Here is a 27,725-nt window from a genome sequence, read left to right on the forward strand (position 1 = left end):
CGGTGGCGTTCACGAGGGCACACAAAGCTCTTGACGGATGGGTAGCCACCAGTCGGTGCCGCAACCCTCACGGTTACGAGTGACCACCTGTTGAGGGTCCTGCACGCACCTGTCTACGCACACACGGCTCATCCCCGCTACACCCTCGGAGGCCCGTGGTGAGCCGTGGATGATATTTCCATCCGTGATGACCGAAGAAACGGCCCGGAATAACGAGTGCCCCGCCACGTTGTGTCCACGCCGCTTGTCAAGTCGCTTGGAAAGAGAGGCGAGAGAGAGAGAGAGAGAGAGAACAGTCGTCCACGAACGCGTCCACTATGATAATTGGCTGACCGATTAATCGTGGATCTCGTGGTTAATTGTTCGATGGGGAGGGTGATTGAAGTGGACGTTCAGGTTTTGTCGGAATGGGGAGGGTTGGCAGGGGTTTCTGCCGGTTTGGTGAACGCGATAACGAGGGAATTACATCGGTTTTCGATGATTGATTGGTATTGGACCGAATGTTTTCTCGAGTTTAACGACTTTGTTTTCTTATTTTTCTCGTTTTAGCGTAATGTTGAACGATTTTATAATGGAACGAAATATTTTCTTTATTATCAACTTATTCATCGTGTTCATCCTATCCCATTATTATTATTATTATTATTATTATTATTATTATTATTATTATTATTACAAAATGTCTGCTTATCACCAGAAAATATTTTTATATCTATTCAAAAAAAAAAAAAAAAAGAATTGTTATGCGTACGCAAAATTCGAAATCTCTAAACTCGAATAAAAAAGCATTCTCCCTTAAATTCACCACCTCTGGTAACCGAATCATTCGTTAACGAAACGACAAAAGAGTACCCAGGCAGAAACGGTCGGTCAACGCTTTCGAATCACCGTGGTTCGGAGAAGCACCGTGTCGTTTTCACTGGTCGAGCGCTCGACGATCCAGAGATCGGGGTGGTTTTTTTTTTTTTTTCTTCTTTTTTCCCCTCTCTTCTCTTTTTTTCATTCCACTCCTCTCCCATCCCCTCGGTCAGTCCTCGTGGCGAGGAGCACAGAGGCGCAGAACGACGAGAACGCTTTATTTCCACCACCCTCGTCGCGATCGTTCCATTTGTTTCGCAGCCGGCATCGCATGCCTCGCGGCGACGAGCTTTCTCTCTTACCTCCTCTGTGTTCCATCCCCCAACCCCCCGCTTGGCTGGTTGGTTGACGCGCACACCCTATGGCAGATTCGACCGTTGGACGAATCGACCCGTCGTTATCTCGACATATCCACAGGTACACGCTTAATACGTCCCGGCGACGTATTTATTCACCGAGGCCGGCTCTTCCACTTTGATGAATGGCGCGACGCCGCGCTTCGCCTCCAACGCTCCGAGCATATTTGCAACTGGCTGCTCTCCGTGAAATCAACCCGAAAATAACGCGGACCGTGAACTCTTTGTGAAACTTTTTTTTTTTTTTTTTTTTTTAACTTCGTACGCGGATTCTTCTGTTTTTTTTCTTTCTTTCTTTCGTGTTTCGTAAAGTTTGTGCTCGAAATTTAAGTCTCTTTAAGTACATACAACGATCTTTGGAAAAATAAATAGAAATTATTATTTGAGATGTTGTTACAATAATTGTATATGTTTTTTTTTTTTTTTTTTTTCGTAATAAATCTCAATGATGTTTCATTTACGGGGAATGAATGTAACAGGGACGTAAGAAGATTGGAAATATTCGAAGAGGCTTATTAGTAATCCAAGATCGTCTCAACCATTACGCATTAGGATTCCGAGATAACCCTCGAGATGCTATTTCCAACCCTCTATTCACCTTCTCCTCGACAATCCTTCGTCATCGGTCTCGACCATCTTGTCGTCGCGTAAAATTGAACATTACATATCATTCAGAACATAGGCAGTATTATCAAATTTATTCTTGATTTCATCGCGACATACGTATTCCCATTAATTGTTAGTTTGAAAAGATTTTAATTAATCGTGGTACAAATTCAAAAATCATCCATCTTACCTTACCAATAAAAAATAAAATCTCGAATCAAAAGTTTTATCAAGTTTTCCATCTGTTAGATGGATATTTCGTGACACGATTATTCCAAAGTAAAACTTCAAATCGACGAAACATCTCCCATACACGCTTCACGCTCCATCCATGCGCAAATTCATCCCGTTCAATCCGCGTTCAATCCACGTTCAAACAATCGATCAACGTCTAATTGCCATTAAATCACGTTTCCTCCGCGCACACCAATTCGAATTCGTGAAAATGGTCAAAGCGGATATAAAGGAGAGAGTGGGAGTGGCGACGGTACGGTCGGCTGCATCGAAAGGCAATCGACGAAGGAAGTGGCACGAGTGGGCCACCGCCGCTCGACCGGCCAAGCTTTTTCAACTTCCATCCTCCTGATGGTGGAAGAGATCGCCGTTTAAGTGGCGGCTCGCTAATGATAGTCCAACCCTTCGAGTGCCCCGACCTCTCGAAGTCAGCCTGCATCTGATGGTAACTTCAATCCGTTAATTGGTGTACAACTTTTTCACCGTGCTTCTTCTCTTCCTCCTCCTCCCTCCCCCCCCCTCTCCCTTGCCACCCCTAACCGCGTAAGCTCGTTACCCTCCTCCCTTCTTTCTCTCTTTTGGTACAAGGAAAATTTTTATTAAATTAGCGGACGACAGGCGACGTCGCTCGGTGGCTTCACAGAAAAAAATATCCCTCCGCTTCCGCTAATCTCTTCAACCCTCTCTATATTTTCACTCAAACCAATCCCCGCTTCCTTCTGTACAGGTGGTCCGGCGCCCGCCCACTTTATCCTGTCCGTTCTCGACATTCGTCGCTCGAAAGAACTTCGAAAACTCGTTTAATCGCGCTGCGTGTAATTTTTTTAAGCCTTCTCGGGCTGCCCGACCAACGAAACGCTGGGAAACGCGACCGTCGCGTCGCCAAGCTTCTCTTTGAGAGCGCAGAGAAAGAGAGAAAGTGGAGTAATTTACGTGGTCTCTTGGTAAAAAAAGAAGAAAGAAAAAAAGAAAGAAGGAAAAGAGGGGAAAAAATTGGATGGTAAGGGAGAAACAGAAAATCGGGTACATTTGATAAAAATTTAATGGCCGTAACTCGGAATAAATTTAAAACGAGTCGATCGGGACCACGTTAAAGATCAAACGTAACATTTTTATGATCAGAGCGCAACGTTTTTTAAAGTGTGGAAAAAACGAGAAATCTAAAAGCACGTGTCTCTTTGGTTTGATTCTCGTGGAGAAATTTAAACGACCGATATTTTATTTTACGTTATGCGTGTATTTTCAAGAGTTGGATTGATTTTTCTAGAGAATTTAAAAAAAATTGAAAAGATACTTCACTTATTTTTATTTTAATTTGAAACAAGTCATTGGAAATAGGAATTTTGAAGGCCACGAATAATTTATACGAATAACTTGATAAAATTAAAAGAATATTAATTTGTATATGAAATTCCATAAGAAAAATTCATAGCGATGATGAAAATTCAAGGGGTTTTGGGGTGGTTTCACGTGTCACGTTATTGTTATCGATTTTCGCTCGTCCAAGTGATTACTTAGCAATTCTAACTAAAACAATCGATGTAAAGAGGGACAGAAGCCGTGCGGATTCGAATCGATTAAAGAAGGAAGTGGATATCACCGGCGGCATTCAAATCGATTACACGGTGGCCAATGTAAAAATTATGCAAATGCCGTTTACAAGTGAATGGGACCCTCGCGACGAGCGAGGTTACAATTAAGCAGCAGCCAATTCAATATCGTCGTCCATTCCACGGAATATTCAACGGGCCGGTATTAAATGTCGACTGGCACGTTTGTACAAATCGGTGTGATCCCTGATCTTCGCTATCTACAACTGGCTTTAAAGAATCTAATATATTATAATTTTTTCTAAAAACTAACTTTTTTTGAAAATTTGAATTTCGAGAATATAATAATAACACTTTTATATAGAATTTCGTTTTAAATAATTACCACTTTATTAGATTACTGGCTAAGATACGTTATTTAACCTAAATGCTCGAAGCATTGAAGGAATTACCGAAGAGTGATGAGTTTAGCGATGGGGATAGACGAAATGAGAGATCTGTTCTATATCTTCACCCTCGCCTTTTCTTCTCCTTCGATATCATCCTCTCTTCCCTAACGAACTATACCTTCTAGCAGGGATAAACTATCCTTATTCTAATATCTATAAAGTAACGAAAAAATTCTTTATTCTCTAATAATTTCACATATCAATAATCGAATATTAACACTGAACTCTGGATTGAATAAAATTTTGTAAAATTAATCGAAACCAAATTGATATTTATGAGATAAAGATGAACGTATTGAACTCTATATAAGAAACAAGATTGAAATAGATCGATCTTCGAACGAATATCATCGTATTATGTGCCGCTTGTTCCTCTCACCCGATTTCATCTACATATGTTCTCGTCAGCTGCGCTTTGTTTCCGGAATAAGAGCTCATTACGAATGCAAAACCGTCCATTCATATTCAAAATTTTATATCTCGACCGTGTTCCCGCGGCGGGGCTAATTTATTCGAATTCGATCCGTGCCCGCGACAAATCCAACGACTCTCGTTTTCTCTCGCCCCTACCCTCCATCTTTTTCCTTTCTTTTCCTCTCCGCTCTTCCACTCCGCCTTCGATTTCACGACTATTAATAATACCTCCGACTTTTTATTGCTCATTCCGCTCCGACTTGCAGATCAATCTTTACGGCCGAAAGAATCGATGCCAGCTGACGTGTTTCTGGGACTCTGAGAGACCTTTTGTTTCCACTATACGGTTTCCCTATCGCGACAGAGTCGTAAGAAAAAAAGACCACGGAGCAACATAATCAACCTTCAGATATCTTTCCATTTTTAACCGTCTCCATAAAATTATCTTTGCATCTTCAACTTTCAAACAATTAAAAATTCAGATCGACCAAACCAATTTTGCATCACCTTGCAAAAAACAGAACATCCTTAAAATTTAATTGAAACATTTCGATTAATCTCAATATCGATCTAATTTCTTATCGACCACACAAAAAAATCTAAACTTCAGAGATGATAAATTTCATCCGAAAATAAACTGTTCTCGAAAATTAACTTCGACCCCCGTCCCAAACTTATCACCGATCCGATATTCCATCCTGAATATCCACATGTCTGGTGGAAAATCGACGGAATTTTCCACGCGCCACAATGCATCCGTAATATATGCATACACCGCGAACTCGTTCGTTGGACGCGCGGAGATCCCGCGGCGAAAACGCTCTGCGCCTTCCCACACCCACCCCCATCCCACCCTCTCGGTCCCTTCGCGGCTCGCTCCACCTCTCGTCGAAGAGATAATCATATTAACCGGGCTATAACTTGTCTATGCATAAGCATAATACCGTGGCGAGGTGTGGATCCTGGCCAGGATACGGGGTATATTTTACGCGGTCTGCTCGGTCGCGCTCTCACATGAATACACACACACGCGCGCGCGCGCGCGTCTAGGACCAGCAGAAACCTCGAACTCTCCAGTCGAGGTTGCCGGCTGGTTGAAGCTTGGGCAGAAGGGCGAAAGCAGGGAGAAGTTGCAACGTACAACGTTAATCAGCCTAATTGAATTAAGCACGCGCGACTGTTGTAATTATGACTATTTATAATGATTCCGCCGCGTGTATTTGCACCGCACGCTGTAGCAGCCGCGAGCGTATCCGCGCCCACGAATATTAGTTTACACGCGCGTACACGGATCGCGTTTAACGCCGCCGCGAGTTTCGTCCGCTTTTCGAGGGACGCCCTGTTCGGTGGGGTGGGTGGTTCTGGCGGTCTCGCCAGTCGAGAGGAACGATCGAGATGAGAGATGTTGGGGGAAGAATTTAGTTTTCGAGTTGAAGATGAACGAAACTGAACAACTGTATTTTGGAATAAATAGAGAATAGCTCTAATTATTAGCTGGAATTTCGAGATATTGATATGGCGATGCGTAAAAGAAGTGGTTAAAATTCCCATCGTTATAAATATATATGTCACCTCTTTTTCAATGATAATCCTTTCTAATCTTACATTCGTATATAAATCGTATATTGCATAATCAATTGAAAAAGAAAATTATAATTCTACCTGTAAAATGAAATCTCTTTAGCATTTTTAAATCCGTTCCGTTGTACAATTTATCATCTCGGTGAGAAATCCAGAAACAATTACCGACCACGAGGAACAGAAATAAAAGGGGCAAATAAAAGGAGAAAGAATCCGCACTCTTTCAGGCAAACAGTGTAACCTACTTATCTAATTCGCTTCCCTCTTTAGCCATAAAGACGTGCTGGGTAAACGTGGCGTGATAATGAAAGCGGGTGTTTAGTCAGGATTTCCGGCCGAGTTCGTTCTCTTTGCACCTTTCTCTTTTCGCCTCTGTGTATTTATATCTTCATCCGTTTCTCCTTTCTCCCCTCTCTCGTTCCCTTTCTCTCTTTCTCTCTCTCTCTCTCTCTCTTATACAAACCCACGCGCAGCAAAGTAACACAGCACGCATCACAAGTCGTACTTCATTAAGTCAGTAACACTTCTTCAAGCCGCGTTACTCTCATCCCCTTTCACGATAGGCTTCCTCTATGAGTGAGCGAGATCGAGAGGGAGTAAGATTAATTGCATTCCGTCAAGAGAGAGGAGGCGTATTTTAAACGAAACCGCCGGTGCTCCTCTCGCGGAAACGTCGTCGAGCCGACTGAAAGGAAAGGAAGGAAAGGAGAGATAGGAAGGAGGAGGCTGAAAGAGATGAGCGAAGAGAGAGAGAGAGAGAGAGAGAGAGAGGAGAACGACAAGCAGCTGAGAAAGGAAGAACGAGGTGATACCCGGCGAGAGGAGTGAGATTCCTGCCACCGATGGAAGAAGAGGATTCGCGGCTGTAAAGAGAACCCCCTTCCGATGAGACGAGGGTGGAACAGGAGGAGGGAAGAGGAGAGGGGAAGAGGATCGAAGAGAGAAGAGACACCGCCTAAGGCCTTGTTGTATTTATCATATAATTACCATAATAGAGCCTCGAACCACCCGTCGCCACCTCCTTATTCTCCACCTCGGCCACCCTCGACCGACCACCTCTCTCCCCCTCCCTAACAGCCGCAACCGCAAATTGGAAACTCGCGAATACATTTTCTCTTCGTTGCTCTCTCTTCGTTCTTCTCGGCTTGAAATTGTTTGCCGCGGGATGTCGGTCGTTCGGGGAGCGTGTTAACGAAAGATCATTGAAATCGAGGTATTAATGCTGGACAGGCCAGGAATTTTGCACATTTTATGGATGGTCAAGAAGGGAAATAATATTATCGTTTTAAATACGATCGATTCAACTCGTGACTTTTTGAATTTCTTTTTGAATTTTTGTACAATTATAACGATCTATCACTCGTGATATTTCCATGAACTATCTTATCTACAATACATATCCCTTCCTTTTTTCCTTTCTTCTTGTATTTCCACAGAATAGAAGAAAATCCATTCAACTATCCATATACGTTTACCAAGGGAGTAAAACTTCCGCTCTAATTTAGCCGTATTAATCCCAACGAAACAGCCGCTCGGAGAATAAACAAATAACCTTGTGAAACTCGTCACAGAACGGACGGACGTGGGCTTTTGAAAATTTCATTTCTCCAGAGAGCTTTGGGAAGAGAGAATGTGTCAGTATGGTTAAAAAACTCGCGGACCACTCGACCGCATCCTTCAAGGAACGAGGCGCAATATCTCCTCGATGCATGCGTTATAAGCGAGCAAACTTTTCACGAGTAGCCTTTTCTCCTTTTTCCCCCTTTTTTTTTTCTTTTTTCCCTCGTTCTTCTCTTTTCTTTTTCAGCTCAATATATATATCGTCGACGACGACGCAACGACTTTGGCGGCGTCAGTGGATGGAGCAATTTATATCGATGGCTTTATTCAGGCTGGCTGCGCGATCGGTCCCCGAATATCTATTTTCAAGGTCTATTTCGAGTCGTTTGTATCCTTTCCTCGCGATATTGGCTACGACATCGGGCCGAAGCACGGCAGGGCTCCGAAGATGGCTGCTTATGGTACTCTGTTCTGGTCGTTTCGTCTCAGCCAACCCCGCGAACCAACGCCACGCGCAATATCTCCCGTTCCGCTGATAGTCTCCTTCGCCGTAGATTCCTTTCAATAACGGTATTTCTCTTCTTCAGTTTCTTGCCTTCAGTTCCATTAAGGCGTCGGTATATTTTGCGTAGAGAACTTATCGCTACTTAGAAAGCTCTAAATCGGTATTATTCCATGGGGATGACTCGAATTGAGCCGTAGAAAGGAAATTTAAAAATCTATCCGAGATTGATGCGGACGGAAGTTTCCTAATAACACGGTGGTTCGTCGATTTTATCGAGAAAAATTTGTCGAGTAAACTATACGAATTCTCCCCTACGTTAAAATTTTCTTTGCGCGAGACGATAAATGCCCGCTTGTTTGTAATACTCGCCAGATCGTGTATATATAATTTGGAAAGTGGAAAACTTGGGAAAAGAAGAAAGGATGGTTGCTAAAGGAGGAGCGAGTCGCCGCCTCGTTCCATTCTCCACCCTCTTTCAGGCCCCACCCTCCCTTTTCTGGTCACCGATGTGCAACCCGGTGGAAAGATATTGCAGCTAAACACTCGGTTCTTTGATGCCGCCTCAACCTCGTTTCCTTCGAACCCCGCCAGATAATTAACGTTAAAGGTTAATCCCACGAAGAACGATGGCCAGATAAAGAGAGAGCCGCGGATTTAATAACAGGTTACCTTTGCCTTCTAACCGCGTAAGAAACTGTCGTTTGCGGTCGCCGTTATTCATAATAATTTTTAATTACAATATCAAAGAACAATTCTTATTTAAAAAGAAAACTATTACTTCCCGTAAATAATGCTCTAAATAAATTTCATCCTAAAAAGAAAAAAATATTATTACACTATCTATCATATCTTTCTTTCGTGTCAAATGCTCTTTGCATCGCCATTAATTCATCAGATACTGTATGAATTACGCTTCGATACCAATAAACTTCGCTTAAAAAAGACCGACTTAACTCTATCATTAATTGCGCGCTCAGCAACACGTTCGAACGAGTACGCTCAATCGCTGATCGTCAAATTTCAAAATCGAGGAGGAATTGAATTTACACACGACAGTCCTCTTTCACGCTGAAAATTTGCCGGGCGGGCAAAGCCACCGCGTAAAAACGTCTAAATTGCGCGTAAATAATTATATTTGCATATTCATTGAAAGGTAAATATTTAATGCCGGCGCGACGCGGAAAAGGGGTTCCGTGAGTGAAGTGTAACGTGAACGGTGGAAAGTGAGGCGCGCAAGTGTCCGAGATGTGGAAGGGGGGCGGCGAGCAGGGGTTGGCCGGCCACCGTCCGTGAGAGCTGGCGGAAAAGGGGTTGAATATATCCGCGTCGCGGCCTCGCCGGAAATTTTAGCTTAATTTTACTTAACTACGGACGGGCTACCCCCGCTGGGGCTCCGGGGACAAGTGTTATTTTTGTAATTCCGAGCGGCGCTAATGGGAGACCTCGGCTTAACTCCTCGCGATACGGACAAAAGAGAGAGTGTTTACCGCCACCCAGCGAATACGTATACCCCCGAGCAAATCCGCAAGTGTAAACGACACTCGGTTAACCGAGTTTTAAAACGACACTGATATATCGTTATACCCTTTTTTCTTATTTACCAAACATGAGAAGGTTGTACCGCTTGTTCCTCAACTGAACGCGTTCGAAGATTCTTGAAACTCAGAAAGGGGATAATAGATTTATTCTTCTTTACGCGCACAATTTTTCCAAGGAATTGTACGTAATTCATCGAGAAATATAAACGAAGCTCACTTTGTTCTTTGAACATCATCTGCTGACGTTTAGAGGCAAAATATAAATTCGAGTAGTTAATTATCTCAATCGATAACCCTTTCACAATTTCTCTTTGCAATACCAAAAATGGGGTATTCCTTACCCCTTGTTCGAAGAACGAGCCTAAAGTATACGTTGCTCAAGTTGAAAGGGACGTTGATGAGATTCGAGGGAAAGTGTAGAAGAGGCAAGCGTCGCAAGTTACAAAAGCTGAGACGCGCGTGAATATTACATCGATCAGGGTTTGACGATGATACAGAAGGAGGAGAGGATCGGGAGGGATGATGTCGCCTATTATCCGGCGAAACACCTGAGCCCCTGATCCCCGGCTGCACGTTCTCGCGGAGAGCGAGAGTGTATGAAAACCAGCCACGCACTCTATCGCCGGCGGTGTCAGCGTCGCGGCTAAATTACACGGGTTCCGCGTATTATCCACCCTTAAATTATTCCCCGCTAACCGCAAAAATAGCCTCTTGTCGCCACCCCTCGTTCCCTGCTCCTCTCTCGTGTGTCACACGGTCATCGCCTCAACCGCATCCACGGTATATTCTGCGCGGTTACGAGATGGACGATACCCTGTTTTTTGGAAAATTTATTTTACCGCTCGATGATTATCCGCTGCGGTTCCAGAAGAAATTGTATGAAATTATGTGATAGATTTTACCAATGGTTTTGTGTTGAAAAAAAAATTTTAAATAATTTTATAATTAAACTACGTGCGATTTTAGACTTTGAGTGTCTTGTAGTAATTTTTATTTGCAAAGTGTCGAATAATGAAATGATATATCATCGAATGATTGTCCATACGAAATAATGTTAAGTGTGTACGTTACAAAAGTAACTTTTTCGGTGGGGATGAATGCATCGAATCGAACGTATCGCAGAAAAGGTTATATAAGTGAAATTCGATGTAATCCGCGAATAATGACACATTATCAGTCTTGAATTACGTATCTATCCAACGTGCATCAATAATCGTTAACAAAATTCCGAGTGTCCGTCCACTGTTTGAACTTTTCTCCAATGGTGGTGGTATCACAGGTGAATATTAACGAATGTTTGCCTAGGGGAATGCGTTCTGTCCAACTGTGATGGACGCTTTCGAAGCCAGAAGTTCGCTAGTATAGAAGTATGCTCTTGACGTCCAATGTCGGACCCCTGTTTCACGAGAGATGGATCATCCAATTCCCCGCACACTTATCTCTTTCTAAAACGACATACGTCTTTTTAATAATTTACACGGAAAGGCGATTCGCAAACGCATCACAATTTTCCGCGGGCCAATTAAATTCAACGTGTACGGATTAAACGACGGAAGTATTGCGTATTCCGCAAGAAAATGCACCGTTTGATAGACGACCACGAAGATAAACTTAACATCCGCCATAAGTGGTTTCACGTGTTCACACTGACAAGTTTCGGATTAATATTGATAAATTCGGGAACGCGATCACCAACACAGCGCCGGTGTACGTGCACAGCCGAGTCCGGGCGAAAACTTTAATCATAAAAATTGAACGTGGAAACGGACAGCTGACCGCTCGTCCCGATAAAAGATATATCACTCGAATCTCGTTATATTTTCGCGGCTTCAAATATTTACAACTCGGACGAACTTTCCTCAACAATCTTGAACTACGTTTGGACGAGTGGCAAGGAGTAAGTGTACGGCGATATTCTCGAAGGAGTTTCACCGATTTTTTTTTTTTCATCGATATTAAATTAATTTCTAATTATTACTAAAATAATTTAATTTATTTTTACGCGAAAATATCCCTTTGCATTCGTGTTATTTGATATCTAAAACAATCAGTCAGACTCGAGATTTTCCTAATTTAAAAAGATGAAAAAATTCTCGAAAGTATCTAAATAATAAATGCAGAGCATACATTGACAAATGTAATTGTCATAAAATTGTAATATATGGTACTGCAATACTGTTATAAACATGATCTGCTATTAAAAGAACATATTAAAAAAATTAACAAAGGCGTACAGGAAAGGAATGCAAAGATAATTGCGTGATTTGAATAAAATTGCAGTTACCAAAGCGGTAGGTGACAAAGAAAAAGGGGGATTTGGATCAAAAGTTGGTCGTCGGAGAAAGTATCTGCCTGACCATCGGTCTATTCGATTCTATAAAAGATGGATGATCCGACATCGAGCGTACGACCGATCGGTCTCCGAGCTGACGCTCTCCAAGATGAAATGCACCCTTGGCGACCTCGAAAGCGACCCTAACGCTGTGTAGGGCCGCGTATTCTCTTCCCTTTTGCGAGCCAACGCCACTCGACCGGTTTGAAGAGGCATATTTACGAGAAAGACGCGTGCCCCGCGTTGGAAACCTACGATCATCCCTTGGATAGGCCTGATTTCGAATACAAATTCCTCCATATGTAACTTGGAGGAACGGTTATTGGTCCAACTAAGGGTTATTAGGGTCCGGTAGGTGAACGGACCTTCTTTTTTTTTCCTCTTCGTGACCAGCACACCCACGTACGTTTGGCACGGTGAATCGTTTCGGATGCAAACACTGTTGGGGTTATTCATGACGAACGTTAGAGGAATTGTAAGAAAGTTCTTCTTCGTCGTATTTTAAAACGCAATGTCGATAATTATCACTTCCTATTGGGATACTATCTTTTGTATGATTCGAATAGATTCAACTTGTATCAACTTGTATTATAATATAAAGTGACTTGTCTCGTGTCAATTCACTATTGTAAATCAAAGATACAACAGATGGAATAATAAAAATTATAATATAGAATAAATAATCAACAATCTAATTCTTTTCAACGTTGATTGAAAATAAACTGAAACGGAGACACAGTTATCTAAATTAATTGAAGAACAAAATACATCTTCGAACAATACATCCAATAACACTTCCATTTCGAAGCTAAGAAGGTTGGACAAGGGGGCACGTAGGCGAGCCACGGAGATTTATACGAAGGGACAAGCGCGAGAACGAGTCGAAGAGGGCGCGAGGGGTTTCCTCGCGGGGTTCCCCGGGTACGATGGCCGTGGAACAGAGCAGTACATTATTTCTCGATGTCAAATAAAGCAATTAGCATGTGCCCTGACCAGGGTCCACAGGGTTCTAACCCGAGTAATCTCGCCTGGGTCCCCGGCGTGTGCGACATCTTCATCAGAGACGGACCCTCCTCCTCCTCCTCCTCCTCCTCCTCCTCCCCTTTCTCCACTTTCTGTCCTGCCACCCCTTTTGCCTGGACGACACTCCGCTCACGTGACCATCCTGTCGCCTCCCCCTATCCCTCCCCCAAGAGACGAAGAAGAGAGAAATCCACGAGAAAGAGAGGAGAGCCTCGTACACGCGTGGCGAAATTGCAGCGTGGAGAGAGAGAGAGAGAGAGAGAAAGGTGGAGAGAGACGAGGAGGGAGAAAAGCGTGCGTCCAGCTCGGTGCAACCCGCTTCCAAGGGAAATTTCCACAAAGGCTCTCCGACCCGCTGTTAATGAATGTTATATAACCCTTTTAATGCTTTAAGCCTCTTAGATTTTTCAGAGAGCCCTCCACGCGCCTTCTTCGTCGCCGTCGCCTACGGACCTCGCCCGACCCATCCCCTCCATCCCTTTTCCGCGCTCCTGCTGCACCAGAAGTGGTTTCCTTTACGCCACGGGAGAAAAAAAAGGCCGAGCGAGAACGAGGGAGGAGAGGAGGCCTCTCTCTCTCTCGCCTCGGGGGTAGGTAATTATGTGGCGGACGTAAATTAAGCTTGTTTAGATTGGGATTTTTATTAAGGCCCTTTATGAGAGAGTGCCGCCGCTAAATGACGCCGCGAACACTTTAACCAACTGGAATTCCTTCGAGCGTTCGATCGAAGAGGGGTGAAGATGGACGCTTTAAATGTCGATGGAATATTTTTTTCTTCCTCTTTTAAGATATTTTAATCTTTTTTTTTTTTTTTTCTAACGAAAAGAAATTTTGTTATTTTGTCTCCTTTTGATGGGGATAATTTAAAATTTCTTATTAGAAATATAATATAATAAATAGTTGATATAAGCTTCTTACGTTTTGAATTCTTTCCGGGAAATCCCATGGAGCTCGTAACTAACGATCAGGAAGTATATAGCAGCGGGGCAGTATCTAACGACGTATACGAAAGAAATAACTAAGGGTTAGTTTAATCGTACTTTAGTAGTCGAAGGTTTTAACCTTTCTTTTTGTCCCCCCATTTACCGAGGGCAAGAAAGGACTGCAAGTTGGTCGTGTAGCTAATGTTCGGTCCAGCTTGCTAATATACGATATGGTACGAAATAAAACTCTGCTAATCGGAAGCACTTTCGTTGCAATAATTCTTTGACTCCGTCTTTCTTTCAATCCTCCTATCTTCCTCTCTCTCTCTCTCTCTCTCTCTCTCGGAATTTTTATTATAATTTCTTCCGCAAGTAAAATACGATATTACGAATAAAATTAAAAATCTATTAATAAAATTCATCTATTTTACGTGATTTTACTGCTGTAACAAAATTTGTACAAATTTTTTAAATTATTTATAGTTGGATTATAGTTTATCATTTATTTCTGACAACTTTTCTCCTCAAAATTTATAAATCTTTTTACAGAAAAAAAAAAAGAGAGCAAATTGATTATAACCGGTGGAAAAAAATCACTGTTCGTGTTTCAAATCATCCTCGTTTCGGAACATGTTAATTTTAGCTGCTAACGAGAAGCTATTGCTGTATAGCAAACAGCTAACTGCCTTCGCTCTAAGGTTTGTATACCGAACTTAAGCAAAACAGTTCGCAGATATAAACTGTTCGCTATATATATACATATATTATAAATACTCATGTTTTCGATGGAGAAATTTCCGGTAGAAGTTTAATTCAACCGAGGATAAACAATTCAAATCAATATACATCGAATGCTTCGATTTTATACACAAATTGAAAATCGATGTCTCTCTCTCTCTCTCTTTCTCTCTCTCTCTCTTATTCGTCGCATAATTCAAATAACAAACTAAAAAAACACGCATAAATAAATCAAACAAATTCCTGTATATATTTCTAAGAACAAAATAAGTGATAAACGATTGATTAACAAATAACCTCCTCGTCAAACAGACGTTTCTCCAATTCTAAATTCTACTCGTCGTCTATCGAGAATCGAGATTCGACGTTGATTTTCTTGGATACCTTCCGCGAGGCGAGACCGGCTCCGGTTCGTTCTCTCGATTAGGCTTTGCCGTCATTAAAAGTTTATAAAGAAGCAGAACTACCGGCAGTCGAAGCACGCACACACGCACACACACACATATATATACAGAAGAGGAGAGAAAGAGAGAGAAGTAGTGGAAGAAGTGGAGAAATAAGGGATGGAGAAGGGATCAACATCCCGCCTAGTCGAACGGGGGTGGCAAGAAAGTGAGGCGGAAAGCGGGAGGAGGGACGGAGAAGAAGGGAGAGAAAGAGAGAGAGAGAGATTCCAAGCAAGTTTTCTCATGTGCAATGCATAATGAGGAAAGGCAGACAGCGCATAAAGGGCCTACAAATGAGGCTCGGGTTATACATATACATTCAGGGCCCTGGATACGCGTAACCAACGTGCACGCGCGCAAGAAGGGCGCGAAAGACTTTCATCCCCACCTGGGTTGCACACCGTTAACGCCCCCGCGACTTCTAAGCGCGCAAACGAGTTAAAAACTTCCCCCTTTGATTTTACCTATCCCGAGCAACTTCGGAAACGGTGCATTCGTACGTAAAGTTCTAATCTTCTGTTTATGCTGAGCTCGATAGTCTTTGGACGATGAGGAGAGATTCAGATGGAGATGAATCATTTTGACAATCGTTTCGAGGTAAAATTGTAGGATTTTTTTTTTTTTATTTGAGAAATTTGTTTTGCGTCCCTTTTTCATTTTTCATTTTTCAAGTTATTCAAATAATTATAACGTGTTATTCAAATAATTATAATGTTCTCTGTCCTTTCTTTTAATGAGAGCAACGTAATATAATTTAAAATATTCAGAATAAGATTTTTAAATAAGAAATTTGTGTTACATTCTGCATGGTGTATTTCCACGAGATACATTAAATTCTATTGTGTTGGAATTGCTGGTTTCTCAACACAGGCTGTTAAAATAATAGCAGCCGAAAATACGAGCACGTAATGACCGACGCATGCTACATGAAAACCGATTAAAGGTGTTAGATCGATCTTCCTTGGTAACTGGAATTCTCTATGCTCGCTCACGGCCAATCGAACGCGTTACCGGTTTGTTCGACGTCAAATATAAGCACGAATTTTAGTTATCGCGTATTTTATTTTACTCTCGATTAATTGATATTACTCGGAGAACGAAACAGACTTACCTTGTTCATGATTTGGCGGGGATAATCCCGCCTTGGGAAGATCGACTCTGTAACAGAAAAGAGAAAACAATTATTGTTATTCGATAATTAAATCGATTACGTTTAAGAATTTATTTACATTGAATTTTTTAACATTTATTGACTGCTGCAAGTCATAAAATACTTTTACTTTTAATTTCAAATTTTTTAATGTTACGTTATGCAAAATTCTTACTTTATCAACTCGAAATTTGTGAAATTTTTTCTTCTGAAAATTTATGAAAAATATCGAAGATATTAAAAAATACTTTTCTATGAAATTTTTATATCCTAACAACATCGAAACACGACTATCTATCTAATCTATCTATCTAAAAAAGCGAGATGTCATTCGTCCTCGAAAAATATAATATATAATCTTCTCATCCTTTCAACCCTTTTCCCTCGCCTTATGACGGCAACTAATGCACGCAGGTTAGTCCTCGATCGTGCACCTCGGTCCCGCATCTTCAACCCGCTCCCCCATTTTCTCTTCTCTTCTCCCCCTGAACGGGCACCACCGAATTCCCGTAATCTAATGAATGGCCTAACCCCAATATCCTCTCGGCTCAGCCTCACCACCCCCCTATATACTCCGGAGCTGTATGTACCACGCATGTAAATACGTTCACGAACGAGAGATTCGAGCGATATCGGCGTGCTATCGGCGTGTAACGTGTTTCTTTAAAACTCGACTACCCTCCAGCGGTAATTAATTATTTTGACATTATCGAGACCGTTCTCCCCTTCGACGAGACAGAGAGAGAGAGAGAGAGAGGGGGAGGTGGAGAGTCCTCCTCGTCGATTTAACCAAGACGATCGAATCGGATGTCCGGCAATTTCCTCTACACCGATCCTCGATTAGACGTTTCTCGATTAAGAAACTCTTCCATGAATTCGACTCGAAGAATACGAGATCGTTCGATAATATCGCGGACGCGAGAATTTGAGTTTCTGGAATCAAAGAGAGAAGAAATTAGTCGGAAACTTCGAAGCACAACTTTTCAATGCGCTTCGTTAGATATAGAGCGAAATTCCTGCAATCTGACCCAACAACAAACTGAACCCCTAAACCTCCCAACGAAAAAAACCAAAAAAGAAAAAGAGGAGACAGAGAAGGAGAAAGAGAAAGGAGGAATTACGATTCTCGTATCAACCCCTCCACGCATCCCCTGTCATATTTAAATCCAGAGTAGCGGAACAACAGCTAATTACTGGAGCGGAGGGCAAGGCGAAGTTCTTTGGTCCAGAACGGGGGACGACGAGACAAGGCAGGCTCGAGGCATCTGTGTACTATCCGCAACAGGAAGGCAAGGAAGCGCAAATGTGTTTATTTTCGGGGAATAATAAAAAGGGTCGTCCAGCGCCCGTGACGAACGCCGGTTGATCGTACGAAAGTTGGGAATAATGTTTCGGACACGACGCTCGTCTGCCCTTCCCCCGAAGAGAGTGCTCTCTCACACCCTCTCTCGCCCACTCGCGCTCTCTCACCCCTTCCTCCCTCCCCCGATCTCCACCAGCCTACCCTTATACGCGTGTCCGCCGCAGATTCAGACTCCTAATTAAGACGAGGGTGCGAGAGGGGTTTCAGGGGTTTCTCCCGGGTTCTCCCCGAAGGGAGGTGGGAGGGCGTGGGTTGGGTAGAAGGAGGGTTTCCACGGAGGTAAGGGGCACCCGTGCCGCGCCGGAGGGGTAAGCCAAGGCAAAGGGGGTAAGGAATATTGATCACGGGACCACCACGGCGGCGAGGCAGGGACTGGCCATACTCTCCCTCCATCTATCTCCCTCCCTTTCTCACCCTCCCCATCTTTCTCTCTTTTGCTCTTTCGTGCTCCATACACCTTCCTCCCCGTCCTCGCTTTCCATCGTCTCCCGTGTCCTGTGCTTTCCTACTCCATGAACGTGGTAGACGTCTTTCGCTGTTGCTCCTCGGTCGCAAGCAGAAAGCTGGCCAGACCAAACCGCCAAACGCCAGATGCGTGAAATCAGTCGGTTAGAAGGCTGGCCGCCCCCAGCCTTTGCGAATTATTGACGCTGAAACCACGAGCAGCAGCAGATGATGTTGCGAGGCTGTGTTTTCTGAGATTGGGTGGGGGTCACGATACAGCCGCCATGAATATGGAACACGAAATGAAAGATCGAAGATCGAGAAATCAATTGAACGCGTGCGAAAGCGTGCGTGCGATAACAAGGATAATGTATTCGGGGATGATTGTGCAAAATCTTGCCAACTTTATTAGGTTTATCGCATCGACATATATTAAACTGGAACTCCGTTTCAGGTTTAGCAGTATGTTCACAAGTAAGTCAGCACAAGTTTCCAAGTTGATATCGTGCGATGAACTCAATTCTCTGGTGTTCAAGCAACTTTTGTTCGAAAGTATTTTATCCCTCATCGAATCGTTTCGAATTAAAACCTTCGAACACTTAGGCATTTTCACGAATATATTATAAATCTAGGATAAACTAAAATCTAGATTATTTGTTATCGTTGTTATATTATAAATCCAATATCGTCTATGCAATTGATGGTAATTAATTAATAACGATACATAACGATAATAATAATGATAATGAAACGATGGATCAGATTTTTTCGCGGTTGGCATGCAGATGAAGTCGGTGGAAACGAGAAGAGTCGGTTTCCGTGCAAAGCTGTAATGTACAAGAAGAGAGGAACAGGAACTGTCGGACGAAAGTTCTCGAAATCGGGGTGGCTTGACGAACTTTGACGCACACGCTCGGTCGAACAGAATCTACGCCGTAGACGTGTGTAGCGTTCTCACGAGTTTTCGAACGATCTTCTAGAATGGCAAGAAGGAGGAACGACTTGGCTCGTTCCCGAGGCTACGACAGGAGGAACGACGGACGAGCTCTGAGTTTACACGACGGCGCTAGCGACTCGTCTTTCTGTCCGTCGCTCTCCCTTAATTAAATCTCTCGACCCTTCCCGAACAACTCGCGCGATTCTAGCCAAGGACTAGAGGTATAATAGAATCGACCCCTCTTCTTCCTCCTCCCTCGACTTTGCCTGTCACCATCGCGAGATTTTTCCTGTTAATTGTTACGAGTGTACACGAGAGAACGAGACGCTTGTCTTTACGTCATTTTCTTATGAACTTGTCCCGAAGTGTTCGTGATTTGTTAAACGGAATTATTCAAAATCCAAAGGCGTAAAGAAAATTTATCCTTGATCTATATCTTTCTCTTTACGTGTTCGTCGAGAAAAATCCGATTGAAACACATTATTTTCAAAATAAGATACAAACTTGTACCACTTTCTCATTGATCTTTTTGATTGGAAAAATGTATAATAACGAAACGCCGATGTACACGTGGTCGCTCCATTATCATTATTCTATCATCCATATCATCTCGAATCATCGAATTACCATCAACTGTCTAACCTCGAATGACAATGACTACAGAAAATAATCGAGCAGCCCCTGTTGGACTCACAATGGACGATCGATCCATCGTACGGATAACGTCTTTTCTCAGTTCGCGACCTCTTCAGCGATTCAATGCGACGGCATTTTCATGGCTCCAGGTGCCGTTATTCGGTCCGGTAACGAACGTCAAGGGCGACCTCGACGAGGCCGGAAGAGATCTCATTGTCCAGGAGCGGAGGCCACGATAGGAGGGTTGCGCACCGCCGGCAACCAGCCAACTCAAACTTTGATATGGTTTCCTAAATAACCAAGGCTACCGATACCGCAGCACGATATTCCTCCCTCTCTCTCTCTCTCCTTCCCCTCGTGGCATCCATCGCCTACGCTTCTGCATCCATCCACTCCGTCCAGGGCGGGTATCGCAACTACTGTCGAAGCATATTGAAAGCCTCACACCAACGATGACCTAACTTACCCACTCCTTCCCCTTTCTGCACACGCCACCGGTGCGCCCTTCGTCGCGAGAGCTTTCGCCGCGTGCGTTTGTCGTTTCGCGTGCAAAGGTTGCCCGCATGGTCGATCGACCGCGAGATAGAGAAATCTACCTCTCCCTCCGTCTCTCTCTCCGACTTCCGTGGTACACGCGGACCGCGTCTGAGCAATTTGAAAGCGGAGTGACAGGCAATCAGGAAGGTAGACGGCCAGCTAAGGACAAGCGTTGGAAAGGGGTGCGGCGGGACACGCGTAATGACCGACGATTTATCCGGCCGCGAACGAGCCAAGAATTTGGAATTAAAATCTGCGACGGTAATTGTTCCCGGCGAGAACTTGAATTTCGTGGTGGGGATTGAGATAAGACAGGTTGCATTTTGATGAGGGAAAAATTATTTGGGGTGATTCTGGGATCCAGATCTTGTGGCGTTCTAAGAGGAAAAATTCGCGATCGAATATCTTTTGCGTTCCAATTTTTACGAAAGAAAATAAAATTTTGGATAAACCAACAAAATAAATCTACGTAACCTGTAATAAAAATATCCTGTAACTTATTGCGTGACACGCAATGAACTATTGCGGCAAAAATTTTAACAGTTTAAGGATAGGATTGAAAGATGAAACTGTTCGACGATAAATATTGCAACAAACTTTTCTGCCGGCCAACATCTTTACGCCTTCGTTGCGGCAGGATGAAAGAGTACGACGACGAATCGCGAACGAATTCACGCGTACGAGGTTTAGAATATATTTTCTCGGGGGTGAGGGGTGGGAGGCGGGCAGGGCGGCGTGACTGTATCTGGAGGTTAACTGTTTGTCCGCTAATTAGAAGCTAACAGCAGAACTAAAGTTCCAAACTTTAAAGTTTCTTGCTTCTGCAGGAGCCTCTCCTACGCCCAGCCGTTACCCTCTTCTCGGGGGCGGTGCAGACACCCCAGAGGCGAACGCCCTATCGTCCTTTTCTTCTCTTTCGCTCCTTCACCGACGACCGGCTAGCGTTAATTACTAATTAATTGTTTCGCATGTTTGAGTTTTAAATGGATAAGTTAAACAGCGCATAAGAGACCTGGACGTGGAGAACGATGGGTATACCTTTTGCCTTCTCTCTCTTTCTCTCTTTCTCTCTCCCTCTTTTAGGTCGACTCACACTCCTTGCGTACGATTACCGTGCAAACGGTATAGCAGCGGCTAACGAAGTTAGGATGACCGTGCGAGCAAGAACCGTGCGCTTCGTTTATTCGTTTTTCACCTCCTCGTCATCGAAACGCCACAACCTGTGTGCGCGTGTATATAACTAACCGGTGTAAAATTTCTGACGGTGCATGAAACGAGAGAAGTCGTTGCCGGTTGTCGCGGTAATGAAGCCCATTGTCGATTGATTCGTTTTAGGAAATGATTCGTTATGAGTTATGATTATGACCGTTTTGAAGAAATTGATTGGAGGGAAACGGAACAACAATTGATTGCGTGTATCTGTAATAATACGAATCGAATTAATTTAATTTAATTATAAAATATATATATATACGTGTAGATTTTAACCATAATACATAATTTTTGCATTTATAATACAAATATCTACCTTTATATAGGCAATTATAAGGCAAACGTAATTTCTTAATTTCTTAATAAATTGTAAACGCGAAAATCCAAGTTTGATTTCCTCCTTTGATTAAAGCCCTTGAAACTCGCAAACACAGAGGTCTTCTGTCTTCTGTTGCCAGTCTACAAATCGTTTTACCTCGATCCCGATTGCGACGGGGAAACGTATAGAAACGGGGGGTTGGTTTACGCTTGAAAAGTGGAACGAGATCTCCTGTAATCGGTGTTCAAATAAAAAGCCTTAATGCCGAGATAAAACATTCCATTTGTCTAACGACGATTTTTCTCCCGTAGCTGGAGGTATACAGGGGTGTGGTAATCATCTTAAACGACGATTGTCACCTCGTCGTACAGGCTGGCTGCCACTCTCGATGCCACACCACCTGATTCTTCCGGTAATTGAGATGAATCGATAACGACGATCTTCCAGTCGCGAGAAAAGGAAGAGGAATTCAAGGGCGTTGCTTTTTTAATTCGATGAGCCAACGTAGCGACAGTTACATTAATTTTCAATCACCCTTTAGTGGGTAACTTCTTTCTCCTTCGAATTTCCCATTTCATATATCTATCTCTTACGAGTTAATTTCCATTATTTGGAACTACCTAATCTATTCAATATATTCACACGAGGAATATCTCATACTTTCTTCGATACGCGAATGAGATTTGCGATAAATTATTTTCAAAGGAGATTAAAAATCTACCTCTCGTTATTCCATTTATTTTCTGCCACAATCACGATCGAACGTCTCTACGAATCGACGATATTATATCCACAACATACAAACGATGGAGCAAAGGAGGCACTTGGAACGAGCGACAAAAAATTGAAGTCCGCGTTTCCGGGTGATCAACTCTCGTCCATCGATCGGAGAGGGGTAGGTGGTGAAATAACGAAGGCGGAATAGAGTTGCGGAGGAGGGATAAATCTCGGAATAATCTCGGGGAGGGGCGGTCGAAATCGAAGGTCTGTTATTGACTGGCGTGCGAGGAGAGGTGGAGGGGTGGAAAAAGAGGAGGGGGGCGTTAGAGCGGAAAGGTGGAAAACAAGAGAGCGCGCGGGGCAAATCGGTGTCTTAACCGGACGAGGGGGACAATTATTTACCGGGGGCGTCTAGCACGACGACGTTTCTAGCGCGGAGAGAGGCGAGAGTCCGCGGCTGTTAATTGCCGGCTGTCAGGGGCACGCAGTGACACGGACCACCGTGGCGTAGGGATTGCCCCGTCGAAGGCATGCACGCGCACACCGAACCCTTCTTTCCTTCGTGCCGAGGAAACGCGCACGAAACGACCGGACTTCGATCCTCGCCTATCTAATCTGCCCCGACCCTCGTTTCCAACTCGCTCCTTCCAATCCACTCTCTCGACTGGATTCGATTCTACAGGTAGCTAGATGCGGCACGAATTTGTTAACCTTTGTTAAATTTTTATCGAAGAAGCGACTATTGAGAAGGTGAGTTTCGTAAGGTCTCATTAAACTTTGTGACTTTATCTTTATCATGAAGTGATATATGAAGTGTTTTTATCATAATCAATTTTAAGAATACTATATTATTTATGGATCTACATCTAACGATTAAATTTAAAAGACTAAGAGATATCTCGATTTCGACACTTTGGAAGAGAATGCCTTGATCTCGATCCGCATCCATCTTCGATCGTTGGGGAACGAGAGGCAACGAGGGAACGAGGCAAAACAACTCCTTTGGAACGTAATTTCAACGTTGACAGGTATTTATCCTGCGCGGCAGGAAGCGGTGCTATGTGGGCGGTCGAGTGAGGGGGAGGGCGTGGAAGTAGCGTGACGACGTTAAGAGCATTAAAGAGACGTTTTCCGCCCGACACTTAGGTTTTCGTTCCCGAGCCCACTCCATAGATTCCCGGCCTATCGGCTTAGCGCTTGGCGGGCGGTCCTCAACCACCCCTGGCTTCCTTCTGCACTGTCTACCGCCTCGTGAAAGGATGGCTCGTTGCCGTCTCTCTCTAGGAAATATTTTCCTAAGCGTAAGAACTTAAGTAGCGGGGCGTGCATACGGTGTTTCCACTCGTTAGAGAGTCCTCTTCTTCGCGCGTAACACCCTCGAAAACGGCGGATGTCGGCCGTTGTCGAAAAGTGTAACTTTGACGAATTGAGAACAGTATCGATATAAGAAGAGTATAACGTAAATTTTGTTTGGAATAATTTTAAAAAAATATCGAGGACGATGCTAAAAAAGAAGAAATTGTCGTTCGTTCGGATATAATAAAATTGAACGTATCGAAAAGATTTGATTAAGGATCGGTTATATAAGGAAAATTTTCAGGTGTCTGTCTACGAACGATATCAGAGAAGAAGCGGAAATGCTGGCGGTTGCGAATTATCAGGTAAGAGGAAATTATGGAAATAGATATAAATCGAGAAGAAGAGCGTCGTCGCGGTTTGGCCGGAGCAACCAGTTCCCGAAGGCTAAGTCGGCGGGGAGGCAGGTCCGTCTTTAAAATAATAGGGCTTAAGTAGCCAATTTGAAATGTAAAGGTCCATCAACATAAATTAAACATGGCGGGCCGGCGTAAAGGATTGTCTTAGAGATCTCATCGATGATCTCTTTCGGGAAAAAGGGTTTCCGAGAAAGACTTTCGTAAATTAATCCTTCAATTGTTTCAACTTTCTTACTTGCTTCGTTTAAGAAAATGAAAATTCCTTTTTAAAACAGTTTTCAAAATCCTGAGAATGAGAATGAACAGAATTCTCCAAAGACAAATACTCGTCTATCTCTAATAACGAAATAACTATGCGTTGCAAATGTTTCGCGATATTTTTCTATCACAATTATCATAATCGCTACGATACGCGCACTATTTACCATTACAATTACGAAATTAAACATTAAATCACCCGAACTTGGACACCTGTCGCCATCTTTCCACCGTATAAAACTTCCCAAAAGTTTCCCATTAAAAAATCATCTCCTCTGTTCCCTGCTCACCGCCTCCAAAAACTTAATCGCTCTTTGAAGACAGAGATATGCTTCGAGGTCAGGTGCCCAGTCGATTTGTCGATAATTTTTTCTTTTTCGTTCCATCCAACGTGCGAAGCGAGAGAAGGGAAAGAAAAAAAAATAGAGAGAGGGAGATACGGGTCTGGGTCTACCCCCATTGGCGTGAATTCGCGCGGAAAGATCGGAGAGCGAAGAATACGTGGGTCGAAGCGAGGAGTTTGGTAAGCTCGCGTCATGTGCAGCGGACGCGACGCGCGAATTAACAACTCACGCGTCATATCGCGCATTATTATCCGATATATATCGAGTTATATATCATCAAACACCTTTCCCCGTCTGCCAGCAAGGCGGTTCGACGAACGAGCGGAAAACCTGCTAACATCCTGCTTAACGAAGCCTCGAGGGAGGAAGAGGGAGGACTATCAGTTCCAGGCGAGAGCCAAGACGTCGAAACGACGCGTTCACTCGCGCGTAGTCGCGAGTCGTTAATATGCGCGCGGCGGGTGACATTTCTTCTCGAACGAGTGCGATCGAACAACGATCTCGAGTCGTTTTGCTCCCGGAAAACCGATTGATCCGAAAACAAACGAAATTTCTTCTTTGATGATTTTATACATATCTTAATCACTTTGCAGACTATCAATCAGATTCTTAAATGAGAGAAATTTTTCCATTTTTATGAAATCAATTTTTTCTATTTGAAAAATTAAATTTCTTCAATTCGATTAAGTTTTAACCCACTCTTTATAACGAAATATCACTACATAAAGTAAAATACGAATAAAAATCGACGGAAAAATCATCGATCAATCCGTGAACACCATCCACACGATCATCCAGATTTCCAAGCCATGACCAATCGTTCCCACTTGATCGAATCTCGGCTGTATCGAAACGGCGCTCTATACGAAACACAATCAACGTGCTCACCATCGGTATTTCTTCTAATATTGATCGCTGGAATCGTTGAAACGAGAGGGAAAAGGCAGAGGATTCGCGGACCCGCGATGGCGGGAGAAAGTTAGCGTTTCAACCGAAGCTGCACGCGTTGAAAAGGGTTGATTAGGGATTCGGCGTGTTGGGGGTCGAACACGTCGGGTTACGGGTTGGAAGGATGCTGGACCTGTGCTTGTAGGCATCCAGCCGGTCGAAGGGCCCCAGCCAGGTTCGGGGCAAATGGCAGCGGGATGATTGATCGCCCGGCTAATTGGATGATCGATGACTCAAGTTCATCAGTGGCTGTTCAGCTCCTGGCAAAGGATGCCTCGTTCGCACGTGAGCCAACCCCCTCCCTCCCTTCCTCTCTCATGTAAGCGGATCTGTACGTGTGCATACACGAACTTACGCTCGTGACGATCCGTGCGAGGGGTTGGTGTCTTCGGCAAGCTTGAAACAAGCCACGCTAATATTCTCCATGAATGCGTGCTCCTCTTTTTCTTGATGAGTGGTAGCTTCGTTTATTTATCCTTTTTCTTCTTCTTTTTTTTTTCTGTAGTCCTTTGAAGAGCGCTTAAGTAATTCTCTCAGGTTTGGTGTTGAATTCGATAATTTAAATGTACATAATAGTAGAAATTAATAAACTTAATATGATAAAAATTACGATCGTTAAAGTTTTTTGTTTTTTGAAATAATAATATTCAAAGAAAAGGTTAAAACACGATCAGAATTTCATTTTAATGTAAAAGTAAAAAAATCTACTATGTTATTTGATACGAGGAATTTTTCTTCTTCTTTTTTTTTTTTTTTTTAATATTATTTATATAATCAAGACGCGATAAAAAGTGTGTCGAAAAATTATTCGAACGAGAGAAATTGCCGTTTTTGGATCTCGATATACAAAAAAAAAAAAGTTATTTCCCTTTCCAAGTACATCCTTATTTCCTCGAGTGAGATTTTAGGGGCAATTAGCATTTTCATGGGCGAGTAAGCCGAGCCTGTAAAGCGTAATATTTTCCTCTTGGCCGGTGTACTAAAGTGCCAACACCTTGGTGGGGCGTCTTCGGACGGGCGAAAGTAGATTCCACGGGGAAGGGTAACGCAACCGGTAGAAAGCTTAGTTCACAGTGTATGGTTGATATACGGTTGGCACGTGAATGCAAATCAGGCCGTAAATCACGGGAACAATGTCTTAATGTCCCGGTCATACGACGCCCACTCGCGCTGGAAGACAACAGCCTTGGTTTTCGCGGGAAGGAAAGGGTGCCTTTTCGGATATTCATAGGGAAATAAATTAGTAGGCACACGCGTCGCGAAGGAGCCATTACCGGTGCCTCGTTGCGTCGCCTCCGCCAAGATTTACGAAATTTGCAAAATAATTTAATAGATCGAGGATTTAAAATCTCGTTTCCACCGTTTTTGTCTCTAAAAAGTTAATGGGTTGCGAGTTCTTGATGATAAGCGAGAAATATGTCAACGAATTTTTTTTCCTACGTATCGTCCTCCCAAGATTTTTGGAAAATAACTTAGATCAGGAAAATGAAACGTTTCTATCGTTTCTATTCCGTAAAAACTCCGTTCCATTTTCACTTCTCGCACATTGTTGATAAAAAAAAAAAAAAAGAAGAAGAAGAAGAAGAAAAGAAAAAGTAGAAGTCTTGAAAGATTTACGAAATAATTTAGAGATTAGAGAATCGAATCCCTAAAGGGAAGAGTGTAACATATCGCTGATAAAAAAGAGAAAAAGGCAAAAGTCAAAGAAAATATGGCAGCGGATCTTTTACACCGACCCCCGAAGATTTGGGAAGTTTTCAGATAAAAAACGAAAGACAAAGAGTATTCTCTCTGAGTGTTCGTTTATGCCATTTAACTTGCAAATCCTTCCACCGGGACCGCTGATACCCGTGGAACATGTGTGGAAACTGAAGAAAAGTCTTAGCCTCGCCTCATCCTGTCTGAAGAACTACCACCAGGAGGGTTGGACGATAGAATGGGAAGGGAGGGGTGAGACACGGCGAGAGAATAGGGCGTGTGAAAAATCCGAGGAAACAAAAGTGCTGGGGGTCTTGGAACAAGAGGTGGA

At 43.2% G+C, this 27,725-nt stretch overlaps 1 protein-coding gene across 4 annotated transcripts in view; it reads right to left on the minus strand.

The window, feature by feature from the left end:
* Positions 1-27,725, minus strand: part of LOC100865253 (uncharacterized) — a 178,951-nt gene that overhangs the window by 52,913 nt on the left and 98,313 nt on the right. For all 4 annotated transcript variants that reach the window (XM_086915321.1, XM_086915320.1, XM_086915319.1 and 1 more), the window contains exon 4: positions 16,225-16,271. In XM_086915321.1, the coding sequence (XP_086771447.1) occupies positions 16,225-16,233 (9 nt within the window). In that variant the 5' untranslated portion in view covers positions 16,234-16,271. The remainder of the gene's footprint in view (positions 1-16,224; positions 16,272-27,725) is intronic.

This window comes from Apis florea, unplaced genomic scaffold (genome assembly GCF_048593485.1).
Source record: "Apis florea isolate Af1SG1 unplaced genomic scaffold, ASM4859348v1 contig_3772_pilon, whole genome shotgun sequence".
In the NCBI taxonomy this organism is placed as follows: Eukaryota; Metazoa; Arthropoda; class Insecta; order Hymenoptera; family Apidae; genus Apis; species Apis florea.